Source organism: Quercus robur, chromosome 5, assembly GCF_932294415.1.
Source record: "Quercus robur chromosome 5, dhQueRobu3.1, whole genome shotgun sequence".
Classification (NCBI taxonomy): Eukaryota; Viridiplantae; Streptophyta; class Magnoliopsida; order Fagales; family Fagaceae; genus Quercus; species Quercus robur.
In genome coordinates this window covers 41,225,303-41,248,965 of record NC_065538.1, presented here as the reverse complement: position 1 = coordinate 41,248,965, position 23,663 = coordinate 41,225,303, and the positions used below count along the sequence as shown (strand labels likewise).

General features: G+C 37.1%; 1 protein-coding gene across 1 annotated transcript; it reads left to right on the top strand.

Moving 5' to 3' along the window:
• The first annotated feature begins 21,202 nt into the window (after positions 1–21,202).
• LOC126725950 (pentatricopeptide repeat-containing protein At4g21705, mitochondrial) lies at positions 21,203–23,663 on the top strand. The gene is made up of 2 exons (XM_050430977.1): positions 21,203–21,520; positions 22,127–23,663. The coding sequence occupies exons 1-2, from the start codon at positions 21,272–21,274 to the stop codon at positions 23,363–23,365; spliced, it is 1,488 nt and encodes a 495-aa protein (XP_050286934.1). The 5' UTR covers positions 21,203–21,271; the 3' UTR covers positions 23,366–23,663.

Below are 23,663 nucleotides of genomic sequence, written 5' to 3'. Positions count from 1 at the left end.
TTCTCTCTTAGAAAATATAAACATAACCGAAGTGTCAAATATAATATATATCTGTTCAGCCCTAAAATTCGCACCACCGTGAAGAAGTTTTTATAAATTAAATAAAATCTGATAATGTTGTAAGCTAGGGAAACATTAATAAGAAATTGTGTAGGTGACAAGAAAAAGGGGTTCAACCAATTAAAGGAATTCAAAAATTAAAGATGGCGTGAGAAGTTTCACAAATTTGGGAGTCAATTTGAAGAAAACAACTGTTCCAAATTTCTGAAGAAGATGCCACAAATAATTGATACATAAGAGGCAATTAATTGGAAGGTGTCTTGAAGGGATCCCTCTCATACAAGTCTAATTCTATTATTCTACTTCTAGAAATTAGGAGTAAATGTAACATATATAGCATAGTACTCGATCTACAAGGATTTAGTGAAATCAATTGAGGCATTTGGAAGCAACTTCAAGAAGAAAGGCATCACTTTGTTGGTAGAATAGTACTCCACGAGGTTTTAACCGACAATTTTGTAAAGTTATGTATACGGCTGCAACTAACCTTTGTAACATGCATGTATATAACAAGGGAAATTGCCCAAGACCCTCTCTGGGGGAAAAACGAAAACAAAAACCATCTCCCCTGGACCAATTAAAGATTGCCCCCTAAAAGTAATGTCTCCTTCCTTTTTTTTATTTTATTTTATATATATCTTTTGGTTGCAAAAGTCATTTGATTAACGTTTACCGATAACAGTACTTTATGTTATTGCTTGAGTTCAGTTCAATAACAGTATTTTTTTTTTTTTTTTTTTTTTTTTTGAGAAACATGACCATGCCCAATAATCTTATTAAGAAGTTGAAAAATCTTTCAAAACAAAAGCGTATATACCAAGTAAAACATTTTCCATCTAAACTAATAAAGGAAATAAAAGTTTTGCTCTCTAGATTAAGACATGTGTAACAGTATTACCTTACCTAACAATGTGAGAGAAAGAAAAACTCCGAAGGGAGTTACATAAGTTAAAGTGTCTCTGACTAGATTGCGAAAGGACAAGGAAAACATTGTTGGGAAATTGCCTCAAATTCCAATTGTGGCTTGGAAAGTCAATTGGGTTTTTTAGTTGAAGAAGGAAAAATTAATTAAGGTTTCCTTGTTATAGAAGAAAAGACTATTCCTTGGTGTGGAAGGAAATCTATTCCTTATTAAAGAGGTAATGTATTCTTAGTTTAAGAGAGAATAACAAAAGAGTCTTATAAATAGACAATGCTTCAAAAAATTTGATGAGCTTTGGTTTTGGCTTTGGCCCAAGGATCCTCCCTATGGAGAGAGAGAAAATAGAGCATGAAACCAAGAGAGAGAAAATGAATTTTTGCTTGGGAGGAACGTAAGAGGAAGGAGAGAGTAAGGTACTGCCACCTTCGAGAAGACATAAAAGAGTATGTGCAAGAGTAAAGAAAGAAAAACCCACACAAGAAAGAAAAAAAAGAAAGAGCAACCAAGAGGGAGCCACTTAGAGAAAAAGATAAAATAAAAAAGAGAAAGCAAAGTATTGCTGCCTTTGAAAGAGATAATTAGTGTGTGTGTGTGAGTAAAGAAATACAAAAGAGATTTTTCTTTAACTGTGAGACATACACAAGAATTATTGTAATTGATTTGATAATAATAAAATTATTCAGAATTTGTCCCATGATTTTTTTCCTTCAAAGAGAAATGATTTTCCACTTAAATATTTGTGTTCTTATTTGTGATCGTTATTTTTAGATTACTAATATTGTTGATAACATTATTAAGGACCCAACAAACATATTGCCCGTTTTAAGGGCTTTAATACTAATTTCTGAATCTCCTTCAAATGGCACTATTGAAGGCCGATTTTCGAAGCAAAAGTCACTGCCCGTCTATCTGCAAACATCTCCAAGCACTCCACACTATGAGGTTTTCTGATTTTTTCAGCCATTGCTGCAATAATCTAACCCATGGAATCCCTAATCACAACCCCAACCCCAGCTTCGTCCCTCTCGTTGAACATCGCACCATCAAAATTTGCTTTAAACTCCCCTAGTTCTGGTGGCAACCACTTGCGTCGGTGAGGCAACTTCCCACAGCAATACTTCCCAACTCTGTGGTTTTTTCCAGTAATCGGCTTTTTTTCTGATGAGTCCAGATGAGCCATGCCATGGTTACAAATAAATCCGCAATTCCTAGTTTTGTAATGAGCCGCTCCATTAAATCTAGGAAGGTTCCATTTGCTGCCTCGAAACGGTTAACCCAACTAAAGTCCTTACAACACACAATTTTCACAGCTTCATAGTCCCACAAAGCGAGATTTACATCCTCAGGAAAGCTGCCACAAAGATGACATGATGGATCTGCTATGATTTTTCTTTTCAACAAGTTTGCCTCAATTGGTAAACTATCGGTGGATGCCTTCCACAAAAAAATGTTTAATCTTACCCGGTACCTTAAGTTTCCAAGTACCAGACCACAAACCCGAGCCTCCATTTCTGTTTGAAACTGATGCTTCTTCACTCCTTGCTTCATCACATAAAATCTTATAGCCCGATTTTACCGAGTAGATACCATTTTTTTTCCAAAGACCAGTAGAAAAAATCTGATTGTTGTGATGCACATAAGGGAATAGCTAGTATCTGTTGTGCTTCGAAAGGAAAAAAAAGAATATTCAATGAGGTTCACATGCCAGCTACCCGTGGCCTGATTTATCAGTTCAACCACACCAATATCTCTGCCCAAACCCGAGAAGGAAGACACCACTCTGCCACTTGGAAGTCCTGGTATCCAGCTATCATTGTATACACTAAAAGACTTTCCATCCCCCACTCTCTATTTAGCACCCATCATAATTACTCTTCTTGCCTTTAAGATACTCTTCCAAACAAAGGAACCCTACGTATGTTTTGCACCAAAAATAATGCCGGTGGGAAAGTATTTAGACTTAAATGCTCAATAAAACAATGAGTTGTATCATGATTAAGCTAGCCTCCATACCTGTTTTGCCAACATAGTGTTGTTGAATTTTGCAAGCTCCTTAAAACCCAATCCTCCCTCATTTTTTGGTTTACATAGTGTTTCGTAATTTTTCCAATGAATCTTCCTTTGCTCCCTTCATTGTCCTCACCAAAATTTCATTATTAACATCTCAATATCTCTACAAAGGCCTAATGGGAGTTTGAAGCATCCCATTGCAAATGTGAGTATAGCTTGGACAACTGCCTTCAAAAACACTTTTTTATCATCTTGAGACAATAATTTCTTCTTCCACCCTTGCAATTTGCTCCAAACTATATCCTTTATATAATTCAGACTGGCTTGTCTATTTTTTCCCACCACCACCGACAACCCCAAGTACTTCTCATATTGCCTTATTTCTGGCACCCCAAAAAGCTCTTTAATGGCATTTTTTGTTTCCTCACAAACTGACTTGCCAAAGAAAAGGGTAGTCTTATCAAAATTTATTTGCTAGCCTGAAACTTTTTCATACACCTTCAATATGTCTTGGATGGTATGCACCTCCTCCACTTTTGCACAACAAAACAGTAAACTATCATCTGCAAAAAACAAGTGAAAGATTTCTGGCCCACCCTTACATAGAGAGAATCCCTGTATTTTCCCATCATTTATAGCATTTTGAATTAGACCATTAAGACCTTCAAAACATAAGAGTAACAAATATGGAGATAAAAGATCCCCTTGCCTCAAACCCCTAGATGGGACAATATGACCCCTCGGTTCCCCATTAACCATAATAGAAAAAGACACTAAACTTATACACTCATAAATCCAACCTCTCCATTTTTTATGGAAACCCATCCTCTCCATAATTTTCGTAAGGAAGAGCCATTACACTCTATCATAGGCCATACTTATATCTAACTTCATAGCCATAAATCCCATTTTTCTGGTTTTCTTTGTTTTCATATGATGTAACGTTTCAAAAGCCACCAAAATATTGTCTGAGATGGCCTTATCAATCTGAAAGGCACTTTGGAACTCAGAAATTATTTGTGGTGGCAATTTTTTCAACCTATTAGCTAACACCTTTGGAATAATTTTATATAAAATATTACAAAGAGCTATAGGCCTAAAATCTAAAACTTTCACCGGACTCTTCACTTTAGGAATAAGAGTAAGATAGGTATGGTTCAAACTTGAAAAGATCGTTTCCGAGTTTAGGCAAGACAGCACTGCTTCAATAACATCACCTCCAATACCTTCCAAATAAGTTTGATTATTTTTAAAATGGTTTTTTCTTTAAGGAAATTTAAGAAATCTGTCAATTAGTAATATAATAATTTTATCTTCTTCTTTTTTTAATGATTTTAAGGGTGATTATTTTTTTCCATCCAAGTCAATCACTCTTGTATGCGTTGAATTATTATTTTCAATCATTTTGAATCATTGAATTATTTGTGTATGATTTGTAAGTTTGCAGATTTTCTAATATGATCTCAAGATTAAACTTACTGTGTAATATTTATTAAAACACACATGAAAATAGTAATACTAGTGTTTTAAACCGGGTTTATAATACATTACATAACCAGAGTACAACTACAAAAGGGTCTAACCTTTGTAGTTGTAGACTAAGGTTATAAATAGTGGATATTAGACAAACACAACCAATGTAAGATAAACATCCATGATAACTATTTTTGAGTGGAGCTTGTGGTGTTATAACTTCATTCATTCTTCCTTCTATGTGCATGAGTTTGTTTCTTTCAAAAAAAATTTTATTTAATTTGAAGAATATGAGCAAACTTATACAATATTATGTAGAGTTACAATTTAATTAAAGTCTAAGTGAATTCCTAATGCAAATTAAAAATACTTCAATAGATTGAATAATTATGTAATCATTAAAATGATGGCGAAAACCACATTTTCGTCCCTACATTTTCACACGATTCCTACTTTGGTCCATAACTTTTTTTTTCCACCGCTTTTAATCCCTATTCTGGAAAACGCGTCTCGTTTTAGTCCTTGTCGTTACATCAAAGACGGAAAATACACACGTGGCAAATGGAGTGCACTGTTGGCACACTAAAAGCTTATGTGGCCATTAAAATAATAAAAATAAAATGTTATTTGGCATTTAAAAATGCCACGTCATTAAAAAAATTAATTTATTAATTTTAACTAAATAAAAAATTAAAAACAAAAACAAAAACAAAAAATTACATGAATTGAGATTTTGAGTGTGTCTTGAACAAGAACAACAAGAACATAAACCCAGATATAAAAACACAAAATTAAGATCCAAAAATCAAAAACCTAGAAAATAACCCCACCACCACACGCACCCCAGCAACCACCACCACCAACAACAAAAAAACTCACCCAAACACCAATCTGGCCACCAAAACACCAACCCACAGCCACCCAAACACCAAACCACCATTGATTCGGCCAACCCAAACACTAACCCAACCACCTAAACACCAACCCACAGCCACCCAAACCACCATTGATTCGGCCACCAAACACAGATCTGGCCAACCTAAATACTACCAACCCAAACACGGCTAACATAATGACAGATTCGAACATCTCATGACAGATCCAACCCTGTGGGTTTGTCACTTGTGGAACCCAAGAGCTGAAAGGATGAGAGAGTGGGAGGAACTCTTGAGATTTAGAGTCCGGCTACCCAACCAAAATCCACGGCCATGCCACCACCGTGCCACAACCATTGGACCACCCCACAACCCAGCAAAAACCCATGCCACAAAACCCACAACCCACCTAACCCACAACCCTCATGCCACAACTACCACAACCACGCCACCGTTGCACCGCCACCATCAAGACAGATTGGCAACAAAAGAGAATAGAGAGAAGTACGGTTGCATATTTGTAGTTGGGAAAGAGAGAGGGAGAAAGAGTGTGGCGCGCATGATTGAAGAGAGAAAGAGAGAAATACAGCTCTACTAGGGTTTGATATTTTGTTGGTTTTGCTAGGGGGTTCATGTGTTGTTCTATATGCTTAGATCCCTGTTAATAGTTCGGGAAAGATTGTTTTGAGTTTGGAATATTGATCTTGTTCTTATTTAATTCCTTGTTCATGTTTATTCTGATGTGGATCTTATATTTAATTTTGTGATCTTATTTTTTGAGTTATTCGTGATTTTTGGTTTTCAATTTTATGATCTTAAGTTTGGATTGGTGTTCTTGGTGTTCTTGTTCAAGATACTTTTAGATCTTAATTCATATGAATTTTTATTTTTATTTCTGTTTTGATTTTTTTTTATTTAGTTAAAATTAATAAATTAATTTTTTAAATTTAGATGCTGACGTGACATTTTTTTAATGCCAAATAACATTTTTTTATTATTATTTTAGTGGCCACGTTAGCTTTTAGTGTGCCAACAGTACACTCCATTTGCCACGTGTGCATTTTCCGTCTCTAATGTAACGGCAGGGACTAAAACGAGACGCATTTTCCAGGATAGGGACTAAAAGCGGTGGAAAAAAAAGTTAGGGACCAAAGTGGAATCGAGTAAAAATATAGAGATGAAAATGTGGTTTTCACCTAAAATGATTTATTAGTTAATATCCTCCAAAATGAAATTTTAACTCCGTCACAGTGTATACTATAAAACCACACAGTGTATACTATAAAACCATGACGTTAAATAATTATTATTATTATATATTATTCATTTATCCAAACTTTAGGTGAATGGATTCTCAAAAAATAAATAAAATAAAATAAAATAAAAACTTAAGGTGATTTTCATAGGATGTAGTCAATCTTTAAAACTGATATGTTATGTATGTAAAATCATATATGGTTGCTCCAAACACTATGTCATCAACATACACTTAAGTTACAAGAAGATAGTTCTCATCTTTCTTCACAAACAAGGTCTGGTCAGCATACCTTCTTTTAAATCCTCTATCCGAGAGATAATTTGTAAGCTGATCATACCATGCTCTAAGTGCTTGTTTCAATCCATAGAGTGCCTTCTTCAATCTTAAAACATGATCCGGAAAGTGAGGATCTTGGAAACCTTTCGGTTGTTCAACAAAGATTTCTTCATTAAGGAAGCCATTGAGAAAGGCACATTTCACATCCATTTGATAGAGTTTGAAATCCATAATACATGCAATGGACAAAAGGATGTGAATAGACTCAAGTCTAGCTACGGGAGCAAAGGATTTTTCAAAATCTACTCCTTCCACTTGAGTGTAACCTTGAGCCACCAACCAAGACTTATTTCTTATTATCTCACCATTCTCATCGGTCTTATTTCTGAAAATCCATTTGGTGCCGATGACATGAGCGTCTTTAGGCCTTGGGACAAGTTCTCATACATCATTCCTCACAAATTGATTTAGTTCTTCATGCATTGAATCCACCCAATTCTCATCTTAAAGAGCTTCTTCTACTCTTTTTGGCTCAAATTGAGTAAAGTAGCAATGATAAGTCACATGGTTTGCAATAAGTGTGCTCCCCTTTCTAAGACGAAGACCTTCATCTAGAGAACCAATAATGTTACTTGTCGAATAATTTTTAACCACTCTAGATGATGGCTTCTTTGAGTTGAACACTTCATCATTCTAGGAGATAGGAGGATGAACTTCCGAGGGGTGAGAGGACTTGAAGATCTAGACAATGATCTTGTCTCCATTCTAGAATTCACGAGAATGGATTCTCTTTCTGGTGAACATTCTTCCACTTCAACATCTTGGGCTTCAAACTCAACGATAGTTTCTTTGGAGCTTGTTCCTTCTCCACTATCATCAATAGCTATTTTTGTTATGGCATCATCAATGACCACATTGATGGACTCCATCACTGTTTTTGTTCTCTTGTTGAAGACTCTATATGCCCTGCTTGTGGTTAAGTACCTGAGAAAGATACCTTCATCACTTTTTGCATCAAATTTTCCAAGGTTCTCCCAATCATTTAGAATGTAAAACTTACTCCTAAAGACTCGGAAGTATTTCACTTTTGGCTTCTTCCCATTCCAAATTTCATATGTGGTCTTCTTTGTTTCCACTTGGAAGAATATTCTATTGCCAATGTGACATGAGGTGTTCACGGCTTCTCCCCAAAAATTTTGAGGAATTTGCTTGTTGAGTAACATAACTCTTGCCATTTCTTGAATCACCTGGTTCTTCCTTTCAACCACTACATTTTGTTGAGGAGTTTTAGGAGCTGAAAACTCTTTCTTGATCCCATTCTTCTCACAAAACAAATTCAAATCTTGCATTCTCAAACTCCTTGCCATAGTCACTTCTTATCTTAACAATTGGTACACCTTTCTTGTTTTGAAGCCTCTTGCAAAGATTCTCCATCTTCTCACTTGCTTCCTATTTCTCTCTAAGAAATTCCACCCATGTGTATCTTAAGAAATCATCGACAATGACCATAATATACAGTTTTCCTCCTAGGCTTTCTGTTCTTGTGGGCCCCATTAAATCAACATGGAGAAGCTCTAAGCAACGTGATGTAGAGATCACATTCACTTTTTGATGATTCGCCTTTGTTTGTTTTCCCATTTGACAAGCGCCACAAATGGTCTTCTCCACCTTTCCAAATTTTGGGAGCCCCACAACGGTTTCAAGTTTGGACACTTTCGCCACTTGTTTGAAGTTTGCATGGCCAAATCTTTGATGCCAAAGTTCCAACACATCATCTTAGGCACTCCTACAAGAAATATTTGGTGTACGAACTACTCCATAGCAATTGTCGGTAGTCCTATATCCCTCCAAAACTTGAATCCCTACTTCATTGATGATCACACACCCCTTCTTTGAGAATTGAACAAGAAAGTCATCATCACATATTTGAGTGATGCTCAAGAGATTTGCCTTAAGCCCTTTGATATATAGAACATCTTTCAATAGAGGTAGCCCTGGTATCTCAATAGTCTCTTTGCCAAGAACTTGAGCATAGCTTTCATCCCCAAATATTACCTAGTCACCAACCTTCTCTTTAAGAGACTTAAATAGTGATTTATCTCCTGTCATATGATGAGAGCATCCACTATCAAGATACCATAAACAAGAATTGAACACTTTTAAAGAGGTGTGCACAAACAAGCAAGCATGAGATAAGCACTCTTGACCTTTAAAAAGAAAATCATCTTCATTTTCTATTCTCTTACTAGATTGAATTCTCTTTTTAAGGTGATCAACCTTGTCACACAATATTCTATTTCTTCTTTTATACTTCTCAATCAATGAATTTGACTAACATAAACTGTTGTGTAAGACATGGTTCTTGTGTTCAAGATACTTTAGCATATGAACAAACATTCTAGCATGTTTCTTTGTTTTCAATAACTCTAGTAGTTCATTGTTAGGACAATCTTTAAAAATACTCATAGAGTCATTATCACAAACATTTGCACCACAATTCGACATGGCCTTTTCCATTCATCCATAGCTACAAGGGGTCTAGGATCACACTAAGGATATGGAAATCCGTCAAAATGTACCCGCTCTAATATCAATTGAAAGCTCACTCAATGTATAAAACACTTGTGAATGTTTAGACCCCTAAATTCAAATATTCCAAAACAAAATTATATTCAAACAATGTATGTGTGGAATGATAAATATAAGCTATACCCAAATATGAAAACTACTTTAAGCCATAATTTAATCACAATGCAATAGTAATTAAAAGCAAAGAGTAAGGGATAGAGAAAAGCAAACGCAAGAAAACACTGGCATGTGTTATCGAAGAGGAAACCGAAGAACTCGGCGAAAAACCTCTCTGCGGCCCTCCAAGCGGTAAAATGATCCACTAGAAAATCAGTTGAGATACATGAATATAAATAGACCCTCCAAGCCTAATCTACCCGATGCACCTAAGCCCTCAAAGCTTCTTACTCCAACAGGGTTACGCCTAATTTTGTCTTCTATAGCTTATCGGATCCGCAATTAGCCCATTGCATCAACCAAAATGAATTGGTTCTCTCTTGAACTGCTTCCTAAACACTAAGAACCTTCTCACTGCTCTGAATGTGGTAAGGTAAGGATTTGGCTTAAGATCCTCTCATGGGTATGACAATGAAGAGGGTGAGAGTAGAGGAATTTGGAGAATCAAATGTATAAGATTGTGGATGAATCAATCTTGTTGTTCTCTGAGGTTTCTCTCTAAAAATTCTTTCTGGAAGCTCTCTACATTTTGTGGGTATAAGGGTATTTATAGTAGGGTATGAGAAGGAATGTGAAAAGTCAATTTTCAGCAAAACAAGGTGCACTGGCGAGTCACTCGCAACTGGGATAAGTCGTGAGTTCCAGTCGCTAGATAACAGAAATGCCAGTTTGTAATTTTTGTCTTGTAGTGATCCAGCTATCCTAACCCTTCAACTTCCTATATGCTCCACACGTGAGACACATTCTGGCGAGTCACCACTCGTGAGTCAGTCGCGAGTTGCCTCTTGATTGCACACACTTGATCAATTCTTTACACTCTCTCACACACAACCCTTACATTATTCCCACCTAAATATAGGGTTTCTAAATGCTGAATTACAAGTAAATTTGGTATGGAATAAAGCCAACACATATTTGAATAAATTCAACCTTACATAGGCAAAATATGTCTTGTGAGAAAAACGATAAACTTTCTCATTGTGGGAATTAACATTAAATTACTCTAATGAAAACATGACAAACGCCAAAACCTAACTGATTAAATACAATGCATATACGACCTACAGATTTGTACAATAACTATAGCTAAACTACTTGTCATTTACTATGTCTACAACATTGCTGAAACTGAACCAATGAATAACTTGCAACTTGGACTTGTAAATGTGCAGTAAATGTGTGATCTAATTTATTCCATTGCTAGGTTTCATTCACAGCAAGTTTGCAATTTAATCCATTGCAAACTTCTTTTTTAAAATTTAAAAGGGTTAATTTTTTAAATGTGTGATCTGATTTTCTTCTTTAAATGAAGGTAAAAAAAAATTTATCATAAAAATCCACAAATAGTTGACTGAAGTAGTGCTTGCTCACAGAAATTGAAGGGATACCTTTGATGTGTAATGCTCACAGAAATAATGCTTGCACTTGGTTACAACAACATCGACAAAAGGCTACCTGCAAATGAAACAGAGCACTCACAAACTAGAAAAGAAATAGAAACAGAGCACTCACAAACCAGAAAAGAAAGGAAAACTAGAAATAGAGTAGTCATAAACCTCTATTGTTAGTGTTCGGCTTGGGTTTTTTCTTTTTTTGCCGGCAACCTGTGGAGGTGGAACAATGGTGGAAGAGAGAGAGAGAGAGAGAGAGAGAGAGACAAAGAGTCAGACAAGAAAAGAAACAAAGATCACACAAACCAGAAAAGAAAGGAAATTTAGAAATAGAGCACCTCACGTACCACTTGTTAGTGTTCAGCTTGGGGTTTTTTTTTTTTTTTTTTTTTTTTTTTTTCTATGGAGGTGGTGGAGGAGAAAGAGAGAGAGAAACGAAGAGAGAGAGAGAGAGAGAGAGAGAGAGAGAGAGAAACGTAAATGAGAGAGAGAGTCAGAAGTCAAACTTTTTTTGGGTTTAGAGATAGGTTTAGAAGGTAATAAATGAGGGTAATTAATTAGATTCTAATCAAAATATTTGTAATAATTATAGTCTTTTTTTAATCATTGGATCTACTTAAATCCAATGGTTTAAAAAAGGTGTAATTCTTTAGAGGATGGTTTTGATTGCATGTTGGATTGGTTTTGATTGTGGGGGTGGTGGATGGTTTTGATTCTTGGTGGAGAGAGAGAGAGTGAAATGAATAAAAAAATGAATTGTGTCGGGTGTGATGTGAAAAATAAGATATGGGATGTTGGGTCAATTGCAAAATGGTGTTTTAAAATAGAAAAAGTAACTTTTGAGTGTTAAAATATGTTTTTTTTTAGAACACTCCAATGCTAATGCTTTAAAAAATATGTAGAATTCAACTTTTTTTTCTATTATTCTAATTATTCAAAATTTACTTTATAAAAATTAAAATAACATAAAATAAATAAAACCATAATTGTAAGGACTCAATTTGTAATGACCCCGAACTGGTATTGGGTTTGCACGTTAAAGGCCTAAACAATAAAATTTGTAGAGCGTGGGTGTTCAAGAACTAGGTTAACTTTTAAAAGAAAAACGATTCAACCTCACGTTTATAGATGGATTAACATCGATATAACAATTAGTTTTTCTTTGAAACAAGTACAGTTCTTTGGTTTCTAAGCTTTTTTCCTGAGTGTTCCTTGTTTCTTTTTCTTATGTTCCGATCCTTTTCCTCAATGCTTTCTTTCATGTTATATATTGCCCTCTTCCTATCATCTTCACCACACACATGTAAGTTGGGTTCAGAGGATCTCTTTCTGTCCCATCTAACACCTACTAGAACCTCCTACTAGCAGCTGTAAGGCTGCTTCATCACTGTTCAGGTATCACCTCTACATTAATGCGGCCAGAGAGTTGGTTGAGAGGCAATTAATGCGAAGGCAGCTGTTGTTATAGATATTTGTTGGCCTTCTCTTTCTTGCCCTTGGTCCCTTATCCCACTTCTAGTGGTGACGTAGCTCCGAAGTACGTTTGTAACAAGGTGGCATTCTGGTCGTCCTCGGACTCATATTGCCGAGAAGGATTTTGTCCTCGGGCGAATACTGAACTCACCTTTCGTGATATTTACTCTTCCTTTCGTTTGGTTACCCCCACAACTTGATATGGGCCTCCTCGGACAGTTTTACGTCCTTGGATGGGCCACAGACCCAATTAACTTGACTTTAATAATTTTAGTGACTAACCGGCCCCCACAATAGTTTATAAGTGAAGAGATTGACGAAAAAAGGGTTAATGGAGCGATAGAGGCAATAGGGATTTAGTGTGCTTTTTTTTTTTTTATAGTTATTTTAATTTAAAAAATGAGACTGCAACTTTTTTTTTTTTTTTAATGAGAAACTTGTAACTTTATTAAGAAGAAGATAAATTCAATTCATCATAAGCAATAGCTAGCTTAATCAGTGATGGATTATCCTCTATCCTTGTTACATTATTATCAATATTATCTAATTCTTTGGCAAACTTTGCCAGAAGATGTGCAGGTTTATTGCCTTAACACTTCACACGAAACACTTGAACTTATTTAAAATCTTGAAGTTTGTATGCAATACCAGTCAAAACATTTGAGACAACCATAGGAGGAGTACATAATCCCAATAGAGTGTCAGCTACAATCTTGGAATGACTTTCAACTACCACATCCCTTATACCAATATCCCATGCAAATGACACTCCAATTTCCATATCTTTGGCCTCAATCTCCAGTGGACCCAAAGGTTGAAGAAGTTTCTTGCTCATTGCTACTGCAACCCTTCCTTCATGATCACGGATCACCACCCCACCCCAGACCCCTAAATATGACTAAAAATTGTACCATCCACATTTACCTTGTAATTTGGGGTCGTTGGTAATGTCCATGAATCATTCATCTCCATCCTCGGTGAAGCAATAACATGGTTTGCTCCTTGAAATTCAGCAAGCAAAGTCTGAGCTTTCTTCACCACCACTATTGCCGATTGACGAACACTCGCATGTCGAATTGCATTCCTATTGAACCACATGCACCAAGCTACCATAAAAATCATCTCCAAAGTGTCATCTCTAGTGTGTTGGACAAAAATCAAATACCATACCAGATCCACAAATTCTTATAATGGATTCCTTGTGTCTCAAACACAATACCGGATAAACTCCACACTTCCTATGCTTTCCCAGACTCCCAGAATGCATGGCCACTAGATTCTTCCCCCAGAACGCAAGCTTCACACCTAGCTTCATCAATGACCTGTCGTTGACACAGATTCATTTTTGTAAGGAGGATATTACGACAAACTATCCAAGCGAAAGACTTAATTTTATTTGGTAGATTCAAGCCCCACAATCTTCTCCAAAATGTTTTGTGTGTATCAGCATTGGCGGGCCCCGCTGTACTCTCCGCTAGAAATTCAGTCATTGCAAGCTTGTACGCACTCGAACTGTAAACCGTCCCTTTGGAGTATAAGCCCGCACTAGCCTATCATGTGGAAGACGACTACTTAAAGGAATGTTGAGGATTTACTGGACATCTGCTGGAATAAAAATTCGACGCACTAGCTCTTCACGCCATGCACTTGTTTGAGGATCAATGAGTACACTCACCGTAGATTGAGCAGGGATGGTGCTTGGCTGGGACAACACTTGTAAATAAGACGGATCATTAAGCCGTTTATCAATCCAAATACCGATTTATTTCCCATCACCCACCTTCCATTTACACCCTTTTCTAACAATATTATGTGCCGCAATAATGCTTCGCCTTGCAAATGATGGTCGAGAGCCTAGTTCAACCCCAAGAAAGTCACTACTTGGAATATACCTTACCTTTAAAACTCTATAGACCAGAGATGATGTATTTGTTTGAAGCTTCCACCATTGTTTGGCTTAAAGTGCAAGATTAAAAGTTTTAAGATCTCGAAAGCCTAAGCCACCCTCCTCTTTTAGAGTACAAACTTTGTCCCAACTAAGTCATGCCATCTTAGTTTTTTCATTAGTTTGCCTCCATCAAAATTTTCGGACCATACTTGTCATCTCATCACATAAAGTGTTCGGTAATTTAAAGACACTCATAGTGTATGTCGGTATAGCTTGTGCAACTGCCTTAATAAGAATCTCCTTTTTAGCCTGTGGAAGCATTTTTTTTTTTTTCCTTCCATCCTGCTAATTTATTATCCAACCTCTCCTTCAGATTTCGAAAAATATTGCATTTAGATTTACCCACCAAGGATGGCAATCCCAAATATGTCTCGTGTTGCTTAATAACTTCAACCCCAAAGCGAAATTTTATATCATCCTGAATATCCTGTGGTGTATTACTGCTAAAAAACAAAGAAGTCTTATCCCTGTTTAATTGCTGGCCATACGCGTGCTCATAAGTTTCTAAAATATTCTCCAAGCTAGTGCAATCTTCCCTTGTGGCTTGGCAAAAAATAAGACTATCATATGCAAAAAATGAATGTGATATTGCTAGCCCTCTCGGGCATGCTGCTACACCTTCAAGTAAACCATCCTCCACAAATTTCGTTAAAAGAGCAAATAGACCTTCTGCACAAATCAAAAATAAGTAGGGAGAAAGGGGGTCCCCTTGGCGCAAACCCCGTGTGAGAGTAATATGGCCACAAGGTTTCCCATTAATTCTGATAGAATAGGAAACAGAGCGTACACAACTCATCATAATATTGATCCACTTCACATGGAAACACATCTTAAGCATAATTTTCTCCAAACAACCCCATTCAACTTGTTCATAAGCCTTACTCATATCAAGCTTCACCGCCATCTCTCCAACCTTCCTTGACTTCTTTTGATTGATATGATGCATTGTTTCAAAAGCAACTAGTACATTATCAATAATAAGACGTTCAAACATAAAAGCACTTTGATTCTCACTAATAATATGTGAAAAAAGTCTTTTTAACCTGTTGGCTAGAACCTTAGAGGCTAATCTGGAGACGACATTACTAAGGCTAATGGGCGTAAATTGGGTGATCTTTGTGGGGTTTTTAATTTGGGAATGAGCACCACATATGTTTCATTGAAATTAGGAGGACTAATACCATGATTCAAAAAATCCAAGACAGTTTTAGTGACACAATTACAAACTAAAGACCAATAATGCTAATAAAACAAAGGGGGCATACCGTCAGGTCTTGGAGCCTGTTTAGGATGCATTCGTTTCAAAGCCTTAATCACCTCAGTTGCTTGGAAATATTGAGTTAAACCAATATTCATGACATCAGTCATCACAATCTTGATAGCATTTACCACCAGTGAGGCATCTGATGGACCATTGGATTTAAAGATGTTAGTAAAGTAATCCACCACAATGCTTTCAACTCTTTTATCATCCTCTTGCCAGACACCCTTTACATCACATAGACCCAAAATCGAGTTGTGTTGGTGCCGATGTGAAGCCTTTGCGTGAAAAAAAACTAGTATTACGATCCCCATCCTCTAGCCAAATGTTTCTAGACAGTTGATTCCACATTACTGATTTCATATCAAACCACCCATTTAGTGCACGCCAAACCTCTTTTATTTCCCCATTCACAGTGTCTCTATTTTGTAATTCCAACCATTGTAACCGTTTCTGTAGCTCAACTATCTTTCTTCTAACATGGCCAAATTCCAACTTATTCCAAGAAACAAGTCTATTTCGGCAACTCTCCAAGCAATTCTCAAACTGACAACCACCTAACTTAAATAAGCCATCATGCCAAGCTTCCTGGACAACTTCATCACACCTAGGATCTTGGAGCCACATTGCCATAAAGCAAAATAACTTCCCCCCCTTTCAAGTTTGTTTTCTCTCCTGAGGAAAATGTAAAACAACTAAAGAATGGTTAGAAGAAGACATGGGAATATGGTGTAGTTTAGTGCCCGGGAACTTTGCTATCCATTCATTATTTGCTAGTGCACAATCCAACCAAACCTGTATTCTCCCTTCCACTCCATTATTTTTTGACCAAGTAAATGGTGAACCCATAAAACCTAAAGCATGGAAAGTACACAAATTTATGATCGTTCTAAATCTGTCCATCTGTCTAGCCAGCCTAGGATTCCCCCCTTTCTTCTCGTTACTACTAGTTATCTCATTGAAATCTCCAATGCAAAGCCATGGATGCTGATTATGTATTTCGAAAGATTCAAGAATCGACCAAGTCTCCTCTCTTTTGCTTGTGTCAGGCTGACCATAGAAGCCTATTAGTCTCCAGACCTCCCCCATGTCGTCATAATCTATGTAAGCATCAATGTACCACCGTGAAAGTCTCCTAACCTCCACCTTTGATTCTAGTTTCCATAAAAGAGCCAACCCCCACTTTGTCCAATACTTGATACTGCTAACCCTTGAGTATAACCCAACTCATGCTTTAAAAATTTCATCTTTTCTTGTGGTAATTTTGTCTCCATGAGGAAGACGACCTTGGGAGCTTTATCTTGTAGCACCCTTTTAAAGGCATGAACTGTCCGGTAGTTCCCAAGCTCTTGACAATTCCAGCTTAGGATGCTCATTAGACCCAGCATTGGACCCAGCGGTACTGCTTAGCAGCCATCGCCAATCCTAAATGTTGGGCCATAAGCTTGCCCAAAGCTTTTGTTTCTACCACCAATTTTTGCTTATTTTTCACAATATTTGCCTTATCCACCTCCATTACTCTCCCCTTATCCACTTTTCTTTTCTTTATCAGAAATTCACCCTCTGTGTCCATTGTATCATTTTTTCTTTGAGTTGGGTCTAGTCTCTTCAACTTACCATGTTACTGGGCCAAATTGGGTAGGGATGTATTAGAGTCTTAACCCTTAATTTCCTGAGGTCCCACATCCTCCATACCATTCAAAACATCCACATTAGCATGTTTTACTACCTAGTTGGAACTTCCAATCCAAATCTACTCCCCTGTATCTGATCCTCTGTCCTTGCTTGGAAATTAAAAACATCCTTCACTACATTACACTCCCCATCATACTTGAATGGTTGATCCACATAATCCCCATCCATATCCTTCATATTTGTGTGCCCCTCTCCTTGGTCCATGTCCCCATCCAAGCCTATAGTACTATTTTGTGAAAACTTACCAATTTCCCTATCAATGCTCTCTAAATGTGCACCAAACATCTATGGATTAGCAAGGATTTCTTTTGCGGAGTTTGACAGCTGACAAACAGAATTACCATGAACTTGGGTTGGTTGAACTTCACTGTGTCCACTACTCCCTTCTCGCGCCGTACTTTCTCCAGTGATGACTTCCAAGAAGCAGGCCATCAGCCGCTGCTCTTTTTGTGACGCTGCCATAGCAGGTGGATACTGGGTCGGCTTATTTCGCACAACATGGGACACTTGAAACCACTCTATGGTAGCGCATAACCAAGCCCCATACTGCTGATCCTCCTTCTTCAAAGTTCCTTGGCTGCTTACCCACATCCTACAATCCTTTTCATCATGGTTCGTAACACCACACCAATAGCAAAAAATTGGCATACGCTCATATTTAAAGCATATCCACTGCGCCTGAGAGTCCCCCATGTTCACTAGACATCCCCGGCACAAAGGTTGGCTAATGTCAATATTAACTCGCACACGCATGCAACGCCCTCAGCAATCCCCTTTAACCGATTCCTCAACACTCTCAACCCTACCCAGCGTGCTTGCAGTGGCCATGGCGTTTGCTTTTGTCATTCGTCTGATTTGCAGGCCATGTATCTGCACCCAAAAAGATGCAATGTTGAACGTTGCATCCTCTACCGTTGCGGCTTCGTCTGGGCGAAACACACCAATCAAATATTTATCAAAGGACCAAGGTCCTTGCATTAGAATCCATTTAGGGTCATCTTCATCATCAAAAATCAACATAGCAGTATTGTTTCCAAGGTCACGGACATCAAAATTTCCTCCATCCCTCCAAATACCTCAAGGTCCTGGTAGTAGCTTCCAAATTAATTCTTCTCTTCGTAAAAAACTTAGCGACAAGAACCCTGCTATTTCAGGCTTCGTTATCGAAAAGACTAACAATAGTGCTCTCCTTGATATTGAGTAATGATTTGCTCATTGAGCTGTGAGATCTTCCATCGCTGAGACTATATGGCAAAGAAGCAAGACCTGCAGAGAAGCGAGACTAATAGAGTAGAAAGAAGAAAAAAGAAAAAAATTCCACCATGGAGGGGAAAGAGGTGCCTATGCAAGGACAGGCAAAGGTTTTCAAGGCCTAAGGTTTCTAGAGAAAACCTAGAACGCGAAAAAAATAAAATAAAATCTAAGGTTTATTATAGTATAGTGAGAAAGATAATTTGATTCGAACTTAAAAAATGTCATAATATGGGAAAATTTAGTTCTGCTTGTTACTAAAGACCAAAAATATTGTGAGTCTTTTTTTTCTTTAAAAAAAAGTGCCTTCAGTCTTCCCATATTTTATCAAAAAAGAAAAAAAAAAGTGTTGTGAGTCCAGTTTATTTGTTTATTTATTTATTTTTATAAATAAGATGTAATTAATACTTGTCTCTTGGCAATGAAAGGACAAACTAATCTGAAAACCCGATTAGGTGCCAAATAATCTATAGACTCCTTGTAAGGAATTTGGGGCATGGGGGGAGGTCATTGAACCCCCTCATCCCTCGTTGGGTCTATCTTTGTTTGAAACTTTAGGAACTAAAAGTATTTGTAAGAGCCCAAAAAATGATCCCCAAGCCGACTTAGAATAGTGGTACTCAGTATTTCTACCCCAACACAATTAATTTATAAGAGAATAGGCTTTCTAAGTCAACTATAATGCTCTGTATGGTCCAAGTATGAAATCAATGAAGTCGTGACTCTCAATATGATGAAAAGAAACATAGAACAAGTGTAAAACTCTTCCTCGGGCTAGTCCGAGAATGCAATGTTCATGTATTATTTTCTCCAATCTTGGTACAAGTTGATGCTCTCTTCCCTTTTTGTTCAAGTTCTATTTTTCCGACCCCTTTCCTAGAGGGATTCCTTTCCTCTATATAGTCCCTCATAATGCATCCGAACCCTCCATCCATACGTCTCTAGGTAGCAATTGGGATGCGTGTCCTATTAGGACCCTGTTAAAGGTGGTAAAGAGTGTTGTGAGCTGTGGAACTACTGTTCAGGTGTCTTTTTCTCATAAATGCAACCAGCTAAATTGGTGTAGAGCATTGAATGTAGAGGTGATGGCTACTTTCTCTACATATTTTCTCTTTTCTTTACTTGCACGTCTTTGATGTCTTCCACGGTGCCCTGTCTTTTGGTGCAGGTGGCCAACTGAGGCATTCCCAAGGTGCATTCATTCCTCGGGCTCCTCGGATGATGGGTCTACTTGTTTTCCATCCTCGGACCTTAGTCCACATGTCAAGTCTAGATTAGCATGGTCTCTATGTCTTCCCTCCTCAGACTTAACCTACATGTCGAGTTTGGATTGATGCCGAGTGGGCCTTTACCCATCCTCAGACTAGGCCCGTGGGCTCTACATTGTGTTCGAATCCTATTTTCCCACAATATTTAATAAGTAAATTTTATAGACTAACAACGTATTTTAAAGTTTAAAAAAAAAATGATTTGTCATTAAACCATATCAGCAATTTGAAATGGACAAAGTTTGACTCCAAATTATTTTGGAGTTATCTTTTTCAACCTATTATGTAGCAAATTATATAAGACTATTCATGTATATTATTTAACACGCCATATGACTCTTAAAAAGAGTCATGTAATGCAAGAATTTTAGTTGTGAGTCCAATGGGAGGATAGAAAATGGAGAGAAGATAGAAAAGTGGGAAGATACAAAAGATTTTAGTTTCCCTCATTTTTTTTTTTTTTTTGTTGGAGTGGAAAAGTAGAGGGATGGAAAAAAAAAGAGTTTTTATAAATTTTCTCATATACCCTTATTAAAAAATTATGCCTAATTAAAATAAAAAAGTGTCAAACAACCAAAAAAAACCAATCACACAAATTAATTAAAAAAGAAAAATTATGCCCAGGAAAAAAAAAAGTAAAAAAAAAAAATCACATATTGTTAAACCAAAGAAAAAAAAAACAAAAAACAAAACTTGTATCACTCCCAAAAAAGAATAAGTGAAAAAGCAACCAAGTTCGCAGGAAAAAAAAAAAGTGAAAAAGCTACACCAAGAAAATAAAATAAAAGTGAAAAAGCAACCAAGTTTACAAGAGATTTAGGGTTTAACCCTCACCTACACCAAAAATCAATTGGTATCTTGATCTGATAATAAAGAACTATCATTAGAAGCGAATGTCATAGGTTGAAACTTTCTCTACTAAAAAAAAGTTTACGTGAAAAAAAGATGAGTAGTTTAGTCATTGATTGTAACTATTCTTCTCCCCTATATTTTCTTTCCTTATTGGGGAGATAGGAAAGAAATCACCTAAACCCCACCAATTTTTCATCCTTCTCTTCTCTCCAACAAAACGCCCATAAAATCATTTATCTCCACCTTTCTTTACTTTATTTTCTATTATCTCTGTTTCACCCTAAACAAACCAAACCAAACGGGCCCTAAAACCCTAAAACGACACATGAATAAAATATAGAATTCATTTCTACACATTAGTGACGGAACCCAATTCGAAGCCCATACCTGAATGAGCCCAACATGGAAGCCCATTTATCCAAAACCTTAAACCCTACTCTCCCATTTCATTTCTATTCTTTGCTCTCCCAAATTCCATTCCAAGTAAAACACTCGCAAAAGCTGTTTTCCTAAATGGATCCGAAGCTCTTCACCAAAACCCTAATCCAAATTGCGATTGCAAGAAGATCGTACTACACTAGTAGAACTCGAACCCACAAGCCTAGCCTGTACTCCAAAATCAGTCCCCTCGGAAATCCGAAGACAAGCGTGGTACCAGAGCTCGATGATTGGGTCCACAATGGGAACAAGCTACGAGTCGCCGAGCTTCAGCGAATCGTTCACGATCTTCGCAAGCGAAAGAGGTTCACGCAGGCCCTCCAGGTTGGTAATTTCTCTAAATTCGCTGAATGCTTTTGGTTTTGTCTCTGTTTGGTTGCTCAGAAAATGTGGAAAAGGAAAAGAAAATTTAAGTTTTTTAGTATTTGAATTTTTATTTAAAGGTCGAGAGAAATTAAATCCTTTTACGGTTTTACCCATCTGAGGATAATGCATGTTTATGTGGCAAGTGGAAATGAAAATTAAGTTTCATTTACTATCTGAGTTGCATATTATTAAGTGGTATGGATGGATTTCTAGTTTAATAGCTTCTTTTAATTTTTTTGTGGATACATTTCATGGTTCAGATTTAATATTATAAATCATCTAAAACTTTAAATGATGGGTTATCATATACTATAAGATACAAGAAATAAAACTTTAACTGTAAAATTGACTGTCTCCACTTCGCTTGAAATGGAGAGAATCATATTCAGTAGAGTAATTGATTTTGCGTATATAAATTTGTTGATCGTTTGAAGCACAGAAATCCTTGGAAAGGAATTTCAGTAGAGTAGTTGATTTTGCCAAGATTGGATTAGTTAATGTACTTATGATATTAAGAATTTTGCTGTGAGTGATTTGTTCCTAATCTCCAACTTTGTGGTGCAGGTATCTGAGTGGATGAATAAAAAGGGTATATGTATTTTTTCGCCGAGTGAACATGCGGTGCAGTTGGATCTCGTCGGTAAGGTTCATGGATTTCATTCTGCAGAAAGTTATTTTGATAAGTTGAAGGATCAGGACAAGACTGATAAGACGTATGGTGCTCTATTGAATTGCTATGTCCGCCAGCGCCAAATTGAGAAGTCCCTTTCCCATTTGCAAAAAATGAAGGAGATGGGTTTTGTTTCATCGCCTCTCACTTACAATGACATTATGTGTCTATACACAAATGTTGGCCAGCACGAGAAAGTTCCAGATGTGCTAATGGAGATGAAGGAGAACAATGTTTCCCCTGACAATTTCAGCTACAGAATCTGCATCAATTCTTATGGTGTAAGATCTGATCTTGAGGGAATGGAGAAGATGTTAAAAGAGATGGAGTGCCAACCTCATATTGTCATGGATTGGAACACTTACACTGTAGCTGCTAATTTCTACATAAAAGCTGGCCTAACCAATAAGGCGATTGATGCCTTGGAGAATGCAGAAAAGAAGCTAGATAAGAAAGATGGGCTTGGCTACAACCATCTAATCTCACTTTATTCTAGTATAGGGAAGAAGGACGAGGTCTTGAGATTATGGGGCCTGGAGAAAAGTGATTGTAAGAGATGCATAAACAGGGATTTTATCAACATGCTAGAGTCTCTTGTGAGGCTTGGTGAGCTTGAAGACGCTGAGAATGTACTAAAGGAGTGGGAATCATCCGGTAACTGTTACGATTTTCGAGTACCCAATACTGTCATTATTGGGTATTCTGAAAAGGGTTTATGTGAGAAAGCAGAAGCAATTCTTAAAGACTTGATGGAGAAAGGAAAGGCCACCACTCCTAACAGTTGGAGCATAGTGGCAGTTAAATACCTGGATAAGGGTGAGATGGAGAGAGCTCTGGAATGCTTGAAAGCAGCCTTGTCTCTACACGTGGAGAAGAAAGGATGGAAACCCAACCTGAAGGTGATCACAGGGATACTGTCTTGGCTTGGTGATGAAGGCACTATTGGAGATGTGGAAGCTTTTGTGAGCTCACTGAGGACTGTCATCCCAGTGAACAGGCAGATGTACCATGCTTTAATCAAAGCCAATATAAGAGGTGGTAAAGAAGTGGATGAACTTTTGCACCGCATGAAAACCGATAAGATAGGCAAAGATGAGGAGACACAAAAAATGCTTGACATGAGGCAGACCTAAAATTTTATTTTTTAACACATGCTATGTCTTTTAGTGGGGGCATAATGGCTAATTTTGCTTTGAAAGGCCGTTCATTGCTCAAAAGAGGTCAGGGTTATATCACGGCATTGCTGCTCCTTGGAGGAATTACAAAACAACAAATCTTTTTGAGTTATTAGGATCGTGTTGTGCTTCCTGATTTGTGCTAACTTTAAAGTGCCATTTTTAACTATGCAGTCTCCTGACCAACTAAATTTAAATAAATGAAAAAATATGCAGTCATTGATGTACTTGCCATCAATTCCTTTTTGGATCTCAA

What these genes read in the sequence shown, in the direction of transcription:
- LOC126725950 (XM_050430977.1), top strand. Translation starts at nt 21,272, where the DNA reads ATGGATCCGAAGCTCTTCACCAAAACCCTAATCCAAATTGCGATTGCA. An exon ending in GGTTCACGCAGGCCCTCCAG is followed by an intron (nt 21,521 to 22,126) that starts GTTGGTAATTTC and finishes TTTGTGGTGCAG; the next exon opens with GTATCTGAGTGGATGAATAA.